We start from the raw sequence: 18,812 nt of genomic DNA on the forward strand, positions 1-18,812 counted from the left end.
AGGAATCTCTGCTGGAGGAGAACCCGGAGAAAGCCTTCTACGGCTCGGAAGAGGATGAGGCCAAGGGCCCGGGCTCGGAGGAGGCGGCCACCACAGCACTGCCTGCCCGCAAGCCCTACGTCATGGACCCCGACCACCGGCTGCTGCTGCGCAACACGAAGCCACTGCTGCAGAGCCGCAGCGCCGCCGTGGTCATGGCGGTGGCACAGCTCTACTTCCACCTGGCGCCCAAGGCGGAAGTGGGTGTCATCGCCAAGGCGCTGGTGCGCCTGCTGCGCAGCCACAGGTGCGCGTCCGCCCCGCCCCGCCCACAGGGGGGCATTGCCCCGCCCCGCCCCGCCCACACGGGGGCATTGCCCCGCCCCGCCCACAGGGGGGCATTGCCCCGCCCCGCCCCGCCCACACGGGGGCATTGCCCCGCCCCGCCCCGCCCACACGGGGGCTCCCCGTCCCGCCCACACGGGGAGGGGTGGGTGTGCTGACCGGGCCCGCACACTTGGGGGGCTGACCTGCCTCCGAAGTGGGTGCTGCCCACTTCGGGAGGGGTGGGCAGGCCCTGCCCGCTTTTCTCCGACCTCGGGGGCACACATCTTGTGCCACACCTACCCCCCCCCCACGCCGTACTGACCCCATTCTTGCCCTCCCCGGACTGGTGCCCTCCCCTCCCTCCTATTTGGCCCACGTCCCTTCCCTCCACTGGCTGCCGCTTGCGCCGGTGGAGGGGCCCAGGTACCTCCGACCTGTCCTCTCCGTAGTGAGGTGCAGTACGTGGTGCTCCAGAACGTGGCCACCATGTCCATCAAGCGCCGGGTGAGCACGTCCTGCGCTCGCAGTCGGAGGAGCGGCGCCTGTGGGTGTGGGCGGCCCCGGGGAAAGGCAGGGCGGGGAATGCCTTCGCTGCGCAGAGCGTGGCAAAGGGGTACCCGAAGCGCAGGGGGAGGAGCAGGGCCTGGATCCTGAGGGCCGCTGAGGGAGGAAAACCCGGTGAAGAAAGACGCGGTCAGCTCTGAGAGGGAGGCGGGAGCACAGCGCTGCGGCAGGAGTCTGCGCCTGGCGGCAGGAGAGCTGGGGCCCCTCTGGAAACGAGGCAGGTCTAGGGCTGCGATGGAGCTCCCTGGGGCTGCCTCTCTCCTGCCAGGGTATGTTCGAGCCCTACCTGAAGAGCTTCTACATCAGATCAACCGACCCGACCCAGATCAAGATCCTGAAGGTGAGTGATGGACAGACGTGCAGGCCGCCCTTCCACCTCACCCCCACCCCCCCCCCCCGACCCTCGGATACCCCCAGTGGCCACTGTGGCTCAGGAAGCCGGGCCAGTGAGAGTGGGAAGGGAACTGCCCTCGGCTTCTCAAACGTGTTGGGCGTCTGCCGCTTTTCACACGTGAAGTAACCCGATTTTCATAATAAACTCAGGAAGCGCACATTATCTCCATTTTATAAAAATGTAGACCCAAGGCCCTAGCCCAGAGTCGGTCCTGCTGACTCCAGAATTCCTCCTTTACCCCCACTGTGGTCTCCTGTCTTCCACCCACAATGTTCTTTTCCCCATACATCTACCCCCTCAGGCTTTCAGGCAAACATACGCCCACAGAAAAAGTGTCAGGAGCCCCTACCCACATTCCATTCCTGCTCTGCCTCCTCATTACTGAGTAATTTCATTCAGCAGCAGTCAATCCTGACTCTGAACATCTACTATGCATCAGTCACAGCTAGATCTAGGGGTACGAGAGATGGCAAACTCATCAGACACCTTGCCCTTTGGAGCTTACAGTTTAGCGGGATGAGGAGGAGACACTGAGGAGCTAATCACAAAACAAATGTAAAAACCCACTTGAGAAATAAGGTAAGAAAAAGAAGTGCAGAGCGCTGTCAGAGCATAGAGTAGGAGGCCCTGATCTGGTCGGGGACCAGGGAAGCTTTTCTCCAGGAGGTGAGGCTTGAGCTGAGGCCTGAGAAATGAATGTGAATTGTCTAGACAAATGCAGGGACAGGAATGGCAGGAACTGCTTCACACAGAAGAAACAGTATATGCAAAGGCCCTGAGGCAGGAAGAGGTCTGACAAAAGGCCAGTATGACTGGGGCAGGAGAGCAAGGGGGAGAGCAGTGTGAGAACAGAGGTAGACGGGTCGGCTCATATGCGGGTTTATAGACCATGGTAAGGATGTTGCTCTTTATCCTAATAGCAATAGGAGGCTTTGTTTTCAGTGGAGGTGGAGAGGTGACATGCTCATGCTGTCTATAAGCGCACTCTGTCAGGGAATCCACTTAAGCGGCAAACTGGTCCTCCTGCATTTTGGACAAGCTTCGCAATCTGTCATTTTCTTCATCAGTTTAAAGATGATTCAGGGCTGTGTGTAGGATTGTTTTCCGGTCTGTGAAGTGTGTTTGGAATGAGGGGTTATGAGAGCACAGAAAGCCCACTGGCCACCCTGCCCATTTTCTGCCTCCCTGCAGCTGGAAGTGTTGACCAACCTGGCCAATGAGACCAACATCCCTACTGTCCTACGGGAATTCCAGGTACGGGCCAGGGCCCAGCTTCCAGGAGAGGGACCCAAGAGAGTTGCCCTGCAGCTCCTTGTGCTCAGTGACAGTCGTCCTGATGGGCCACCCTTCTCTTAAGAGCCGGAAGCAGAGAAACGGTTGTCTTAGACCCCCTCCCAGGGCCTTCTGCTGGCTTTGGGCCAGGGAATCACTGCATGATGGGTAAGGGTGTTGCTCCCTCTCCCAGAGTTTAGTTTCTGGCATGACAGGTCATTGAATGAGGGGAGACAGCCTTCCCGGAAGGTCACCTGCCAAGCCTGCAGAATCACGGAGGGTCAGTGCCAGCAGGGGGTCACTCTGTTGTGTCCCACAGACCTACATCCGCAGCATGGACAAGGACTTTGTAGCAGCCACGATCCAGGCCATCGGACGCTGTGCAACTAACATAGGCCGAGTCCGTGACACCTGCCTCAACGGCCTGGTGCAGCTGCTGTCCAACCGTGACGGTCAGTGTTTGTCTGCGTGTCCAGCTTTGATGAGCCGAGGGCGTCTGCCTGTCTGTCTGGGCACAATGCACGTTCATCGGTCCGTCCACCTCAGTTAACGTCTGAGTGTTGCTACGTCTCTGGGGGCCACTGGAGAAGTGCGGGGGCGCTGTGGAAGAGAGCCGAGGGCCTGGGGGCATTGTGGGTGTGTGCGTCCCCTGTGCATGGCCATCTGACCGCCGCGGGGCCCACACGCTCATTCCCCACAGAGCTTGTGGTGGCAGAGTCCGTGGTTGTCATCAAGAAGCTGCTGCAGATGCAGCCCGCCCAGCACGGAGAGATCATCAAACACCTGGCGAAGCTCACAGACAACATCCAGGTGAGGGAGTAACCTGGCTCTCCCTCCCATCCCAGCATCCTCCCTGTGATTTTAAAAACCCTGTGATTAAACACTCTAGCCTTAATAAAATCAACTTCCGTACCTTCCATACTGGCTCTGAGAGGTCTGCTGGTGGAAAGGGGGGGGATCAGGTGACCCTCACGTGTTGCCCAAGATTCGCTTTCCCCTTGCGGGTCCCTCGCTGCACTCCAGGGCCTGTACTACCACTCATGTTTTCTCTGAAGCTCTGGCTGAGCCCGGCCGATTGACAAACCTCGTGTGTTTCTGTCGCACTGCTAAGCTGAAACATTCAAATAAAGCATTCCTTGAAGATTCAGGAAGAATAACCTGGAAGTAAAACGCTAGAAAATCAGTCTTGTAAACCAAACCAGAACTAACTTTGGGGCTTGAAAGTTCTGCCCATGCTAGTGAACCCCTAGGGAAGAAGGGAGACGCTGCCCAGGAAATGCTCACCTTTTAATCTCTCTCCCACCAACCCCCTGGCCCATTTGCAGAGAACCCCACAGTTCATGGGCCAGCACAGATGGGAGGAATGCCATTTCCCTGGCAGGCCACATGCCCACCCACATGTCCACACGTACCACAGTCCTGACCCCTCTCGCACACCCGCAGGTGCCCATGGCCCGAGCCAGCATCCTGTGGCTCATCGGCGAGTACTGTGAGCATGTCCCCAAGATTGCCCCTGACGTCCTGAGGAAAATGGCCAAGTCTTTCACAGCAGAGGAGGACATTGTCAAGCTGCAGGTCATCAATCTGGCAGCCAAGCTCTACCTGACCAACTCTAAGCAGGTGAGGATTGAGAGATGCCCCCTGACACGTGCTAGGCCTCGGGATTGGGGCAGGCGGTAAGCTGTGGGTCCTCACCAGGTGGGTGTGGACTCCAGCCTCTCTTTCTGAAGAGAGAGTTCAGGGCAAGTGTCTAGTGTATCTCGGTAACTGGTGTCCCCCCAGTGTCCACAGCTACTCTGAGGACCCAAGGGCCGGTAGGGATGGTGGCCGAGGTTAGAGGCCCTCCTGTGGGGCTGTGACCTCCAGTCTGCCTACGTGAGTGTCCCTACCTGCTGCCTTTGGGACACTAGGGCCATAAAGAACCACAGTGGAGTAGGGCTGAGGGAGGGGCCCGTGATGACGGGCACTGGGGGGGTGAGGACGTGTATCCTAGGACAGGAGGTCTGTCCTTCCTCCCAAAGCTTAGCGGTGGTTGGCCAGTCTGTGCCAGGGATTATGAGGGCAAGTCTCTGCTCGGTCTGGGATGGTACTGGAGTCCATTGTCGTTCTCAAGGTTAAAGGTCATGAGAGATACCATAGCCAAGGGCATGGCTCAACTAGGATATTGTTGAGTGTCCAGCAACCCGTGAGGGAGTCCCAGGAGATTCTCCTAAGAATGAGGTGTAACGTGCACTTTTCAAGGTGTTGGAGAGGCCAAGCACTAGGACACTTCCCACACTCACTGCCCCTCTCAGTTAGGTGAGGTAGGGGACCAAATCGGCCTGCTGCCTGTGTTTGTAAATAAAGCTTTCTGTTCATTCATTTGTTTATAGTATATGTTTATTGTTATGTTATATGGATGATTTTGTGCTACAACAGCAGAGTTGACTAGTTGTGAGAGCCCATATGGCCCACAGAGCCTACAATAGTTAATTTCTGCCCCTTCTAGAAAAAGTTTGGCGAGCTATAGAGCCGAGTATCTGGGCGGGCGGCTGGGGTCAGCAGCATGGCTGCACCCTGGAGGTGGTGACGTCCCTGCCCGCCTGCAGGTGGCCTCCTTGCCATCCCATCAAGTCTTGGATGGTGCAGTTGTGTTTCTTCAGTGGCTCCTTTGATCCCTGGTGGCTCTGGTGGGCCCCAGGGACTTAAGGGGGGGAGGCAGGGCCGTCAGGGGCTGGGACACTCGTCAGGAGTTGGAACAGGCAACGGTCACGCATGGGAGCCAGGAGGGGCGGACAGGGTCTGTGAGTGTCAGCACTGTGGGAGAAGTTAGAGCACTCACCGAACAAATATTTGTGGACCTCCTTTGTTCAGAGGGGAGGAAAGAACAGGTGGGAAGAACATTTGAAAAGATGAAGCTATGTGGGTGGGGAGCCACCCAGATGGGCTGAGGACCCAGCGGGACTCCTGAGCACCCGGACGGTGATGTGTGATGTCAGGTTGTTGTCATAAGCCTGGGTGTGTCCCCATGGCATTGCCCCAAGCTGTCACTGTTAGCTACACGTGCATTTGCTCATTGCTTCATTTAACACAGATTTCCCGAGTGTTCACAGTGCCTGGCGCTGTGGTACGTCCTGGGATAGTGACAGTGGCCGAGACATGTTTACTGGCCTCCAAATGCTCACAGCCAAGTAGGGGAAGCAGTAGAAGACACAGAGCAATAAGAACTGGAGTAGGGTTGGCGCAGAGAGTGTGGGTATGACCAGCCGAACCCCTCCCTCTCCCAGACAGGACAGGGGGGGCCTGCCCCCATCACGGCAGCCGGCATAGGCTGTTCAGGCAAACGGACACTGACCTCCAGCGCCCTTCACCTGAACCTGGGTCCCAGGCACAGGCCCTTTAGGATGGTTCTTTGAGTCAATAAAGAGAGCTTTTCTCCTCCCTCTGCCCCTCCCTTTTTCCATTTTTTTTTCTTCCCAGCCTGTTCTCAGAGTAGTGGGGAAAAGGGAATCCAGTGATTCCGGGAGGGAGAAGGTTTTGATGTGCATATGGATGTGCATGCAAAACAGCAATCCCAGCCATTCCTAACTTACTGGCCCCCAGCACAAGCCAGATCCGGGCCCGGGCCGAGGGGTGACCATAGCTCTGCCTGCTAAGGCTCAGCAGATAATCAGGTTCCAGGCCAGAGGCCACAAAAGCCCTGGTAATAGATGTACTGACGGAGGGCTTGGGGTGATGGCAGCAGTGAAGGTGGTCCTTACAGCACCTGGGGTCGGACACCTGCGAAGAATTTCAGCAGTGAGTTTGCTTTTGGTATGCCTGGTGAGATGTGTAGGAGGAGGGTCTGCTAGGAGCATGGTGGGAGCTAAAATCTGGTCTCTGCAGCGGATGGAAGATTTTGATAGAGTTCTGCAGAATTTAAAAAAAAAGTAACTTTTTTTTAATATCATAAAGGTCATGCATGATCATCATAACACATTTAGAAAACCTAGAAAAATAAGAATTAAAAATTTAAATTAACTATAGGTCTACCACTTAGAAAAGATCACTGTTAATCTTATATTTCTTTAGTTTTGAAAAAAACAAAACAAAACAGAACATTTCCGGTGCCTATTTAGTCATCCAAAGGTTGCACATCGGTGTCTTGTTCGATATTTTAACTTTTTCATTTCTGTTTCCCTCCAAAGCCTTCATATTTAGAAAGTTGTTTCCCCATTAACAGATCAATTAAAAATTTCACCTATAATTTCCTCTAGATTTCTATTTTTGTATTTTTTAATCCATGGTAGTAGTTTTCTCTTGATGTGTAACAAGTTGCCATAAACGTAGGGACTTAATGTGCTTATTTTCTCACAATTTCTGTGAGTTGAGAGTCAAGGCGTGGCTTTTTTGGGTCGTATGCAAGGCTACCATTGAGATGTTGGTGAAGGCTGTGTTCCCATCTGGGGCACTGCAGGGAAGTGTTCACTTCCAAGTTGGCATGGTGGGTGCTTTGATGCAGTTCCTTGGAATCGTAGGACTGAGACCCTGGCTTCTTGCTGGCTGTCAGCTGGGGTCTGCCCTCAGTTCGAGAGACCGCTTATTTCTTCAAAGCCACCAGGAAAAATGTCTCTAGAGCAAGTCTTACATAATGAAACTGAATCACGGGATTATGTTACAAGCCCATCACCTTTGCCATAGCCTGTTGGTGAGAAACGAGTTTCAGGTCTGGCCCACACTCACAGAAAGAGGATTACATAAAGGCGTAAGCACCAGGAGGCAAGGATTGTGGGGGAGGACCTTAAAATCTGTGTGCCACACAGATCTGGAGCCTATTTTTATATGTGAGGTCAGGATGCATTTTGTTTTCGCTTTTTGAAGCGCCGGCGTCCCAGTGTGATTGGACAGGTGGCTGCAAGGTAGTGGGTATGTTGACATGGGTTCGTGAAAAGGAGTCCATGTTCCCCATTTAAAAGTCCCCCCTGGAAGCTGGAGCCCACTGGTTCGTGGGAACCTTGTTCCGTTCTTGGTGCACTGAAGCGGGTCTCTTAGGCCCTCTTGAGCTGCCCATAAACCCTGCACATCCTGGCTGAGTGAGGTGAGGGTCTTGGTGGTACAGACTGGATGCTAGGATTTCTGGTGAATGAGTCCTTGGGATGGAGAAGCGTAAGGAATTGTTATAAGCAAATCCTGCAGTGACAAGGAGGGTGAACCAACCCCTTCCTATGTTGGCTGTGGTTATGCAGTTAAGGCTGTGGACAGATGGATCCAAATCCTTAACACTTCTTTCCAGAACTAGTCAAGGACTTGCAGGAGGGAGAGAGTCTGATCAGCCAGCTGGGAAGTCTGTAGAAGGGAATCAGCAGCATCTTGGCAATGGACCATGTTGATAAGGGCATCCACCAGCCGTGCCCAGTCAAATGATGTCTGGCCCAGGGAGGGGAAGGTCTGTGATGAAGTCCACTGCAAGGTGCCCTGGGGGCTTATGATGCTGAGAGTACTCATCTGTGATGGTAACGATGTTGTAGGCACTGCTTCTGCTGGAAGGGACTGAGTTGAAGCTGAGTCCACCGACGTCCCTGTGGGCTGTGTCACGGGTACGAGAGAGTCACAGTGGCTCTCTAGCTTCGCCGCGGCAGCAGCTCTGATTCTTGGCCAGCTTCTGGGGCTCTGTCCCTCATGGACATCTTCCTGACGCTCCCACTAGGTTACCTGAGTCAGCCACGCCCTCGGCTGGATGTCCCTAAACCGCAGGAAGACCAGGGTGGGTTCCGGACTCCCTCCGCTGGCTCCTGCTGCCCCAGGCACTCTGGCTGTCGGGACATGAGATCTGTGTACTTGGTGGTTCTGACTGTCTTGCTCATAAGAGGTGGAGAACTGGGTGGGGGCAGCCGCCTTATGTCAGCGGGAGGCGGTGCGGGGGAGCTGGTGGGTGGCCGGCGCTGGCAGGCCCAGGCCTAGAAGCAGCGCTGACTGACTCCTTAACCTGAGAGAAGTCACTTCTGACTCCGCTTCTCCTCTGGAAGTGGGGGCAGTAGCCCCTACCTCGCAGAGGGGCTGTGACGTGACATGAGATCGTTGAAGCACCTTACACAGCGCACGGTGCTAGAAGGCCTCCATGAATGACGTCTGCTGCCTGTCATGCTATGAACGCAGGGGCAGAGTAGGCCAGAATCAAGGCAGCAATCAAGATTTGGGGTCCTGGGATGTGGCTGCCTCCATTGTAGACAGTGGACCCCACAAGACTCCAGCAAACCCATAGGCAGCTGCAGTTTGCTCTGATCTCATTAGAACCTTCTAGGGGAGGTCATGGCCTCTGAGACTCTGGGCTACTCAGAATGTACCATGTGAGTCAACAAGGCATGAGGACAGCCCCTGCCAGGGGGATCCCCCTGTCCTCTCCCACCTTCTGCTGTCTACGTTTCCTCTGTCTAGTGGAGGCTGGGAACTGAGATTTCCAGTAGAATGTTCCAGACCTCCACTCACCCTGGCACCCCACAGTAAAGAGGCTGGGGGGGCCTGGAGTAGGCGGGGTAGGGGCTGGGCCTGGGACGGCAGGGACCCCAGCCTGAGGAAGAATGGAGCCCACCGCCCAGAGGGAGGAGATTCCAAAAGGGCTACCTCTTCTGCGAGGCACCGCTGTTGTTGGAGCCGGGGTCAGGCGCGGGGCCAGGGACGTGAGGGGAAACGCAGAGCGGTACAACAGCAGGTGAGGGAGGGAGTGGTGGACGCAGCTGGCCGGCAGGTGTCCGCTTACCGAGTCGGCGACGGACCCCCGCCCCCCACGTCCCGCCTCTCGTCCCCCAGACTAAGCTGCTGACCCAGTACGTGCTGAGTCTGGCCAAGTACGACCAGAACTATGACATCCGTGACCGAGCACGCTTCACCCGGCAGCTGATCGTCCCGTCAGAGCAGGGGGGTGCCCTCAGCCGCCATGCCAAGAAGCTCTTCCTGGCACCCAAACCAGCCCCCGTCTTGGAGTCATCCTTCAAAGGTGGGAGCTGAAATCAAGGGTGCCCCCCCGGGGGTGGGGGAGGAATTAGCCAGGACCCCAGGCCATGCCCCTGAGGTCCCAGTCTTAGCCAGACATCAGGAGTGCTTCTGGAGAAATGCCGCCCCCCACCCCCAGCCCACCCCTTCTGCCCGTCCTGCAGCACCTGGGGCTTACTCACCTGCTCACCCACAACCAGCACCAGCATCCTCTTGCCTGAGCCCCCGCCCTCCCAGCCAGCATGGGCTCCTGGCTCCTCTCCTGTCCCGCTCCCCCATCCACCTCCCTCCCTGAGCTGTCACTTTATATCAAGATTTAAATACCAAGGGCCCAGGAAGGCAGGAAATCAAATAGCGTGCAGAGGAGAGGTGTATGTTTGTAAGGGTCCTGAGGAAGAAGTTGCCAGCGCTTGGGGCTGTCACTGGAGCTCAGCCCAGGTGCTGGGCCCTCAGCCTTGCCTCTGTCCTTGGGCTCATCCCCTGTGACAGGGGCCTGGAGAGAGGCCGGGAGGGGAGGGTCCTCCAGCTGGCTCTCTGGACCTCAGAATCTACACAGGAGGGGAGCTGCCTTCACAAAGCTCGGTTTTCCTGGGTGTCTTTCTGTTCTACTTTTTCTCTTCCCTGGACCTCAGGAATAGAGAGATTCTGAGGGATGGGACAGATCTGAAAATCTCCCAGGAAGGAGGAAGTCCCTTTCTCCTCCCTGAAACCCTCCGCACTCTGTGTTACCCTCCGCTACCACAGGCTAGACCTCTGGCCCTGCCGCCTTCCCACTCATTCAGACTGCACACTCCTCTCCACGGGGTCCAGAGCCTGACCAGGCATGTCTCCCCGACTTGGCCCAGACTGGTCAGCCTCTTCCTCACAGTCCCTATTCTCATACCAACCAGGCCTCCTTCCCCAGCCTGGCCGAGGCACACAGCCCCACTGCCTCGGAAGAGAAGCCACTCTCCCAGGTCTGCCTCCCCTTCGGGCGGAACCAAGCAGAAGGGCCAGCAGCGTCTCTGGGCCTGGAGCCCCCCTCCGCAGTCCTACCTGCCCCCACCCCTCAGCCCGTGCTCTAGTCAGGCCAGACCACCTTACCTTCCGGCACGTGGCCCTGAGGGTGCCTTCAGGGTGGGAGAACCCTAACAGGGCACAGCTGCCGCCTTCATCTGCCTGGATGGGGGGGTCCCAGCCAGAGTCTCCACCCCATCTGGGAGGTAACTCTCCCAGGGCAGTTCCTAACACCTCCTCCTGGCCTGGCCTCTAACCCCGCCCCCAGACCGGGACCACTTCCAGCTGGGCTCACTGTCCCACCTGCTCAATGCCAAGGCCACAGGCTACCAGGAGCTCCCAGACTGGCCAGAGGAAGCTCCAGACCCATCTGTGCGAAACGTGGAGGTCAGCGGGGGTGAAGGGTTGAGCTGTGTGTGTGTGGGGGGAGAGTGGGGGGGGCAGATAGCAGAGAGCCCGGGCAGTGCTGGCCCGGCCCTCCTGACACCCTCCCCACATGCAGGAAGAAGATCTCTCCCTTATCGAGACCCACGTGGGCCTGCTGGGCGAATACGCGGAGGTCCCCCTGCCCGTGTGCCGTGCTCTCTCCCCCCACCCCGTGCTCCCCCTCCCCTTCCCCTTGTGTGCTGCGCCCTGCTGCTTCTTTGGTTAGCAGTGCTTCCTGCGTCAGCAGCATCCCCTCCCCCGCATTATTCTCTCTTGGAGACTGGACCAAGTAGGGCAGGGTGCAGGGTAGAAGCCCCGTGCTTTCCTTCCTCCGCCTCAACCATGATTCAGTGCTCCTCTTGCCCCACCTGCATTTCCAGGTACCTGAATGGACCAAGTGCTCGAATCGAGAGAAAAGGAAGGAGAAGGAGAAACCCTTCTACTCGGACTCTGAGGGGGAGTCAGGCCCCACAGAGTCTGCAGACAGCGGTGAGGCGATCAGCAGAGCTGGGGACTCTGTGGCCCTGCCCACATGTTGTTTCACATGGTTTCACGTGTGCACGGGGTTGCTCACCTGCTTGTGTGGACCTGTTCGTGTGGGGGTGGGCCCGAGCGATTGCACGTCCCATACGAGTCCATCTGTGTCCTGGTTGGTCCGGGTGGCATCTGGGGCCTGGGGCAGCTCAGGGGGGTGCAGCTTCAGTGCTGAGTCAAGGCGGGATCCCCGGGCACCTGCTCTGGACCCAAGGAGGTCTGCACACAGGGAGGGGCCCTGAAACCGTTCCTCCGCAGACCCCGGGTCTGAGAGCGCCTCGGACAGTAAGAGCAGTGACCAGAGTGGCTCCGAGGAGTCCAGCAGTGAGTCTGAGAGTGAAGACCAGGAGGAGGAGAAAGGAGGGAGCAGTGAGAGGTAAGAGTGGAGCCAGCCAACCCCAGGGGGGGGCTCAGGGGTCTCCTCTGGAAAAGAAGGGGGAATGCTCAGCCTTAGCCCCTCTCCTAAGAGCCCCCGTGCTTCCTCCTGATCTGATGGGGCCTGCAGACCCCCAGGGCACTCCCATGACGGCTGCTTTGGCTGGCTGCAAGGGGCCTCTGCTGGGCCGGCCCCCTCATGGGGGCAGCGTGGAGAAGCAGTCTGGGGCCAGGGGCCCAGGCATAGGGGCCCACGTGTGGGCTCCTCTGGCTCGGACCCGCTCTCCTCCGGCTCGCTTTCCTGGGCTTCTGCTCTTCTGTGAGGCAAGGAGAGGTGTCCAGGCTGGGCCTGAGCCCCATTTGGCCCCTCTCCTCCAGTGAACAGAGTGAGGAGGAAGGTGGGAAGAGGAAGATGAAGAAGAGGAAGAAGGTGGCCGAGGGACAAGATTCATCCTCAGATGAGGGCAGTGGTTCCAGCAGTAGCTCATCGGAGTCGGAGAGGACATCAGAGACAGAGGGGGAGCAGATGGAACCTGCTTCTTGGAGGAAAAAAACAGTGAGAGCCTTGGGGCAGGAGGGGGGCGCTGGGCTCATAGGCCAGGCCCAGTCATCTCCCCACCATCTGGAATAGACCACTGTATCATCTACCCAACCCAAAACAGGCCAGGTGCCCTCCTCCCGCACCTGCATCCCATTTTCTCTTTCAGCCTCCCAGTGGCAAAAGTGCCCCGGTAGCCAAGGAGATCTCCCTGCTTGACCTAGAGGACTGTGAGTTTGGGGTAGAAGTCACAGGGGGCAGGAGACCTCGGGAGGGTGTAAGAAGGTCCATGGGCGCTCTTGGATTAGGTTCCCCAGGACTCCGGGTAGGAGGAGCAGACAGAACACACTTCTGGGTTGAGAGGGCAGCAAGACAATCTCCCCAGGTGTGGGGTTGGGATCAAGGAGCAAAACCCGCCCGGAGTCCCCAGGCGGCCTTGTGCTTCGCTGTCCATGGTGCTGAACTGTGTGCTTCCCTGAGCTCTGGGCTTCCTGCTCAACCCAAGCCAACTCCACGTTGCCCCTCCGTCATCGTAGCCTTCCTCATCTACTCCCGCAGTCACCCCGCCCAGTGCCCAGCCTGTGTCTCCCTCCACGATTGTGTCCACCAGTCTGGCTACTGACCTGGAGGGCCTGACGCTCACAGACTCCCCACTGGTGCCCTCGGTAAGTGGGATGCAGGACTTCCGGGGCAGGGACACGTCTCTGTAGAGCATCCTATGGTGTGGATTTGTGTGTGTGTGGGGGGGAGTGTGATGTAGGGGATAGCATTGAGTCCCCATTGCTCGATGACCCTAGGTGAGGACAAGGCGGGGACAGGCTCTCTCCTTGTTCATTTCCATACTGGCCCTCCTCCTCCTCCCCTCCAGCTGCTGAGTCCAGTGTCAGGTGTTGGGAGGCAGGAACTGTTGCACCGTGTAGCTGGCGAGGGGCTGGCTGTGGACTACACCTTCAGCCGCCAGCCTTTCTCGGGGGACCCCCACATGGTATCTGTGCACATCCACTTCTCCAACAGCTCTGATACCCCCATCAAGGGCCTGCACGTGGGCACCCCCAAACTGCCCGCCGGCATCAGCATCCAGGAATTCCCTGAAATCGGTATGGAGGGCCGTGGACATGGTGGAGAAGCAGGCTCCTGGGCACAGTCAGTCTTTCTGTGGCTGCTGATGCCCGCTCTGTGCTGGGCCAGGCTGTGCGGGTACAGAGAGGGCGTCTGATATGATCACGCCCTGGTAGACAAGATGGACTAGGAAACAAGCAAGTCCGTGTCAGGGCAGAAGGTGCTTGAGGCCTTGGTGATTTCAGGATGGACTTCAGTGGGGTGAGGGACCGCGGGAGGAGGGTGTTTAGATTTAAGGAGAAAACCAGGAACCATCTCCAAAGGCCCAGAAAGCCAGGAATGCATGGAGGGGTGGTCAGCTCTGGCAGTGGTGGGTTCCAGACCTATTGGGTGATGGTGTCCCCCCCCTCTCTCCCCCTCTCCCTGCCTCACACCCACAGAGTCGCTGGCACCTGGAGAATCTGTCACTGCTGTAATGGGCATTAATTTCTGTGACTCAACCCAGGCGGCCAACTTCCAGCTGTGGTGTGTATCCAGTTCCTGGTGGGGTGGGGGTGGGGGGCTGGGGAGAGGAGGGAGCAGAATGGCAGGGATACATCATGAGCTGCTGGGTCCGGAAAGCCATCCCAGGCCCTCAGATCTTTTCTCTTGCACTCTTGTTGCCTCCAGGCAAAGTGGGAGGTGAGGGGCAAGATGCTGGCCTCATTTCCTCTCCCTCTGTCTCCTCCCACCCTTTCTAGTACCCAAACCCGGCAGTTCTATGTCTCCATTCAGCCCCCCGTTGGGGAGCTGATGGCTCCCGTGTTCATGAGTGAGAATGAGTTCAAGAAGGAACAGGGTGAGTGCTTCCTGGGGTCGACAGGGAGGGGGCTCGGCACCATCCGCTGGGGCTCAGTCAGCTCACAGTGCCGTCATGCTGGAGGAGCCTCGCCATCTTGAGGCAGAGGGAGGCCTCGTAGCTTGTGCCTCCAGCAGAGGCTTCACAGAGGGTGGGACACTTCAGTGAGGCTTTGGAGGGAGTGGGACTCAGCCAGGCAGAAAATTCTAGGCCAGCATTCCAGCTTGGGGAAATAACATGTGCACGCGTCGGTGAAAGTTTCTAGCAAGAGAGGGGAGTTTGGTTTGGAGCTCGGGAGTCTGCAGCACAGAGGGGTAGTCAGAACAAAGCTGAAAATGAGATGTCTGGTCTAGTTTCTGGAAGCCTTGATTGCTGTGCTAAAGGATTTCAATCTCAGAATTTGAGAGCTGGAAGGGGTCACCAGAGTTATCCGGCCCACCAACACTGTGAGGGAGATTATCATTTTCCTAGCAGCGGAGCGGTCCGTGAAGGTGTCTGAGGAAGGGGCCGGGTTCAGACCTCGGCTTCGGCAAGGGCAATCCGGCAGCACCCGCAGCTAAGACCACAATGGGAGAGGCTGCAGCAGGCAAGGAGGCAGGACAGCTTAGGTGGCAGAAGCACGGGGCTTCGTGAGTCCTGGCTCGAAATTCTGACCCTGCCACTCACTTGGTGTGTGACCTTGGCCTAAATCCTGTGACTGTGGATAAGGCTATTGCAGTAGATCTGGCGAGAGATGGTGAGGACTGGGCTGAGCGCCTCAACAAAGGCATTGCAGGGCTGGGGCGGGTCGTGGTGTTGAGAAGGGGGCAGCCGGGGGCCGCTTGCTGCCCTGAGGAGGAGGAGAGAGAGGTGTTCGAGGATGGCAGGGTGGCGGGGAGAACGGCAGTTCTTCCAGTTCTACCCAGTTCTGTGAGTCGGCAGCCTTTTCCTGTAATGGGCCAGAAAACAGATGTTTTAGGCTTTGTGGGCCATGTTGCCTCTGCGACAATTGAATGCGTCACAGATAAACGTATAAATGAACGAGTGTGGTTATGTTCCAATAAAATTCTATTTATGGACACTGTAATTGGAATTTCATGTGATTTTCATATGTCATGAAACATTAATCTTTTGATTTTTTCCCCCCGACACTTAAAAAATATAAAATGTGCTGCGGGCCATACAGCCAGTAGGCTGGATTTGGCTTGCAGCCCATAATTTGCCAAACCCCTGATGCGGAAGGAGGAATGGGCTAAGCCGGGGAGCAGGGAAGATCATGGTTGGCTTCAGATCAGCTGATTGTGAGGTGCATGTGGGAAGTTCAGGAGGAGGCCTTCAGTAAGCAACTGCAGATGCGGGTCTGTGCCCCGGAAACACCTCTAGGCTGGAGTCATGAGCACGGACGTGAGAGCTGGAGCTGTGAATGAGTCAGATGCTCTTGGGAGAGAGACGGGTGGGAAGGTGAGGCCAGGGAGCGTCCTTGAGGAAAGCCTGCAGAGAAAGAGGGGAGGGATAAGAGAATGAACAGAGTGAGAGGCGGAGGGAGACCCCGGGGAGAAGAGAGGGCAGAAGACTGCCCTGGGGTGGGGTCACTAGGCCAGGGTGACCCAAGACCTTCTGCTCCAGCAGGTAGGAGGCGGCTGCCCACGTCCGAGAGCAGGTCATTGCAAAGGGGGCACAGAGGCCAACCGCAGTGGTTGGGAGGAGACCAGGGCTTGAGGCAGTGGAGCCCTCTGGGGCGGGAGACACGGCAATAGCGTGAGAGAGGGGACTTTTTAAGGACTTGGAGACTTGGCCATGGGGAGAGTAAAGGTACAGGGGCAAGGAAATGTCACCAGTCAGGAGGGAAGGGGATGGGGGCAGCAGGGGAGGGAGGCCTGTTCTCAAAAGGAGAAGAACGGGGGAAGCAGCAGGGGGAGGTTGGAGGGGCTGCAGGGAAGGGGGCAGGAGGGCGGACGGAGGATGTCTGGCTGGCCCTGAGTGTGAGAGTGGAGAGGAGAGCTCAGGCCTGCAGCATGAGGGGTCGTGGGGGTGCTGGGAATGTCCAGGGGGCTTCAGGAGCCCCGGCCAGCTCAGGCCGCAGGTGAAACGGGAGATCCACCTCTGAGAGCCTCCTGTGTCCGCCGCACTCCGGCCTGTCTGTGAGGACCGGTGCCCTGACCAGGAGTCCGAGAGCCGCCAGGGATGTGTTTGTGAGGACTCAGCTTCCAGGAGCTGGGAGGGATTTGAACTTGGGTTGGAGGGCCAGCCAGGAAAGACCAGAGTGTGTGGGGGCTGGGGTGGAGGACGCCGCTTTGAGCTGACTGGCCACCATGGGCCCTGGTCCCTCTCTCCCGAGGGGCGGTAGCCCAGAAGTCTGACAGTGGGGAAGGGCCCGATCCGCCTTCGGTCAACAGCGTGGGTAGAGCTCGGGGTGGGGTAGGGTGGGGTAGGGTGGGGAGGCTGGCTTCCTGAAGAAGGGTGTAGTCCAGGACAGAAGTAGCCCCTCCTTAAGCCCGAGAGATTCAGACCCGCTCTCAGCATGAGACCTGTCCAGCCTGAGGGGACCTTGGTGGAGGATGCTCCGTGGACAGACTCAGGTGCCAGCCTCTGGACCCAACATGGCCTCTGCCCTCATCGTGACCTCTGCCCCCAGGAAAGCTGACAGGCATGAGCGAGGTCACAGAGAAGCTCACGCTGCCAGACACCTGTCGGAGTGACCACATTGTGGTGCAGAAAGTGACTACCATTGCCAACCTGGGTCGTGTCCCTTGTGGGGCATCTGATGAGTACAGGTATCGGCCAGCAGCAGAGGGGAAGAGATGGGCCATGGGGAGGCCTGCTCTGCAGCAGGGTCCCGTGCCCCGAGGCTGAGCCCCTGCCTCTGCCCTCACCTCAGATTTGCGGGCAGGACGCTGACCAGCGGGAGCCTGGTCCTGCTGACTCTGGACGCCCGGCCCACGGGAGCTGCCCAGCTGACCATCAACAGCGAGAAGATGGTGATCGGCACCATGCTGGTGAAGGATGTGGTGCAGGCTCTGACCCAGTGACCCCCCGGGGCTGTGACCTCTTTGACCCCCGCTTGTCTCTCCTTCCTGGCATCTGGGCTGTTAGCCCGCCCCCGCCCCGCCCTTTTCTCTCTCTTTTCTCTTTCTCTCTCTCCTAGCGGATTCCTCATGCCAGATAGCATCCGGGGGCGGGGGGGGGGCGGCCTGTTGCCCTCTGGTCATTACCAGGCTCCCCCCACAACCCCCTCCCCATGGGTTCCACAGTGACCGGTGCAGAGGTTGCCGGCAGCTGTGCCCCTGTCTTCCCAGCCTTCTGCAGCTATTTGTGTAGCAAAATCCCAATAAAATGTCTTCTCCCTACATGCTGGCTCAGCTTTCCTTCCTTCTGGGGTTCTGACGGGGGCCGGAGGGAGCTGCTCAGAGTGACTGTGTGACCCTTGTGAATGATCATTGCTGCCTTTCTGGGGAAGGCTGTGACTCACTCTCGTAGGTGACTCTGGTTGGATGCCAAGGTGACCCTCCCCGAGTCTTCAGGCCTGTCTGTGGAAGAGCCATCTGGGCAGGGATGGGGAGGCCAACCCGAAGAGCTCCCTGGTCCTTGTCATGAGGCTCTGCAAAAGCAAGTCCTCTTCGGTCACTATCCGTCCCCCTGATTTCCCTCATGGGCCTTCAGGAAAGACGCTAATGTGGGGGACTCCCCAGCATAGGTGTGAGGTTCAGAATATGTCGTCAGTGGAGCCCCCGGCTGGCTGGGGAGATGACCCAACCAGCCATCGTGGAGGGGGGAGAACAGGAGAGGTAGAACAGTGTTCTCAGACAGCCCCGCCTCAGATCAGCTGGGGATTTTACTACCCTGCAAACTGCAGTCAGTGTCCGCAGTGGGGCCTGGGACCCTGCATTTCTCACAAAGTCCCAGTGGCGGATGCTGTTGCTCTGTGGACACCCTTGAGCAGTGGCGAAGGAGGGCCTCTGCAGCTGCGACAAGCCTTCTGGACGTGGCAGTGAGGGTTAGGGCCCTCCCTGATGCCTTTCCCCATGAGGAAAGAGGCTGAGTGAGCAGGGGTTCCATAAGGTGTAAAAAGTAACACGTTAGCATGTGTTCCACCAAAAAAAAAAAAAAAAAAGCGAGAGAGAGTCTATGATCAACAAGTTTAGGAATAAAGGATTTAAATGAAACAGGTTTATTTCCCACAGGCCTTCTCAGAGCCTTTACTATGCCAATTTGCATTGTGACCTATCCCTGCCCCTAAGGGGCTGGAACAGTATTACCCAAACCTGGTTTTGACTTTGGACCACTCTCCCCCCCCCCGGCCAGAACATGTTGATTGCCTGGGTTACAAGGAACACACGCAAATGATGGTTTGGAGAGGTGATGCCTCAGCCTCCTATCCTCCGTGACTGAGACTCTAGACCCTTGGCCATAGCTCTCCACAGCCCTGCTACTGAGGCATCCCTGAGCAGGTCTCCGCAGGGGAGAGACAGTGCAGCAGGTGTGCCCTCCTCCCAGGGGGGGAGGACAAAGGCAGTGTCAGGGGACATCCCTACCTTCGTCTCTGGGGACGGGCTGGGCTCCGTGGCACCAGAGAGCAGCTGGAG

General features: G+C 57.6%; 1 protein-coding gene across 2 annotated transcripts in view; it reads left to right on the plus strand.

The window, feature by feature from the left end:
- Positions 1–17,576, plus strand: part of AP3B2 (adaptor related protein complex 3 subunit beta 2) — a 32,049-nt gene extending 14,473 nt beyond the window's left edge. The window contains exons 8-27 of one of the 2 annotated variants that reach the window (XM_028089420.2): positions 3–286; positions 756–810; positions 1,139–1,210; positions 2,456–2,518; positions 2,856–2,988; positions 3,237–3,346; positions 3,980–4,156; positions 9,302–9,488; positions 10,749–10,867; positions 10,983–11,039; positions 11,287–11,395; positions 11,699–11,816; positions 12,194–12,371; positions 12,523–12,583; positions 12,912–13,018; positions 13,222–13,450; positions 13,853–13,937; positions 14,153–14,250; positions 16,865–17,003; positions 17,108–17,576. In XM_028089420.2, coding sequence (XP_027945221.1) covers positions 3–286; positions 756–810; positions 1,139–1,210; positions 2,456–2,518; positions 2,856–2,988; positions 3,237–3,346; positions 3,980–4,156; positions 9,302–9,488; positions 10,749–10,867; positions 10,983–11,039; positions 11,287–11,395; positions 11,699–11,816; positions 12,194–12,371; positions 12,523–12,583; positions 12,912–13,018; positions 13,222–13,450; positions 13,853–13,937; positions 14,153–14,250; positions 16,865–17,003; positions 17,108–17,258 — 2,532 coding nt within the window. In that variant the 3' untranslated portion in view covers positions 17,259–17,576. The remainder of the gene's footprint in view (positions 1–2; positions 287–755; positions 811–1,138; positions 1,211–2,455; positions 2,519–2,855; positions 2,989–3,236; positions 3,347–3,979; positions 4,157–9,301; positions 9,489–10,748; positions 10,868–10,982; positions 11,040–11,286; positions 11,396–11,698; positions 11,817–12,193; positions 12,372–12,522; positions 12,584–12,911; positions 13,019–13,221; positions 13,451–13,852; positions 13,938–14,152; positions 14,251–16,864; positions 17,004–17,107) is intronic. The other variant, XM_028089421.2, reaches the window with a different exon arrangement.
- Positions 17,577–18,812: the final 1,236 nt, after the last annotated feature.

This window comes from Eumetopias jubatus, unplaced genomic scaffold (genome assembly GCF_037043125.1).
Source record: "Eumetopias jubatus isolate StellerSeaLion01/CBP00866 unplaced genomic scaffold, mEumJub1_p1.0 scaffold_7, whole genome shotgun sequence".
NCBI lineage: Eukaryota > Metazoa > Chordata > Mammalia > Carnivora > Otariidae > Eumetopias > Eumetopias jubatus.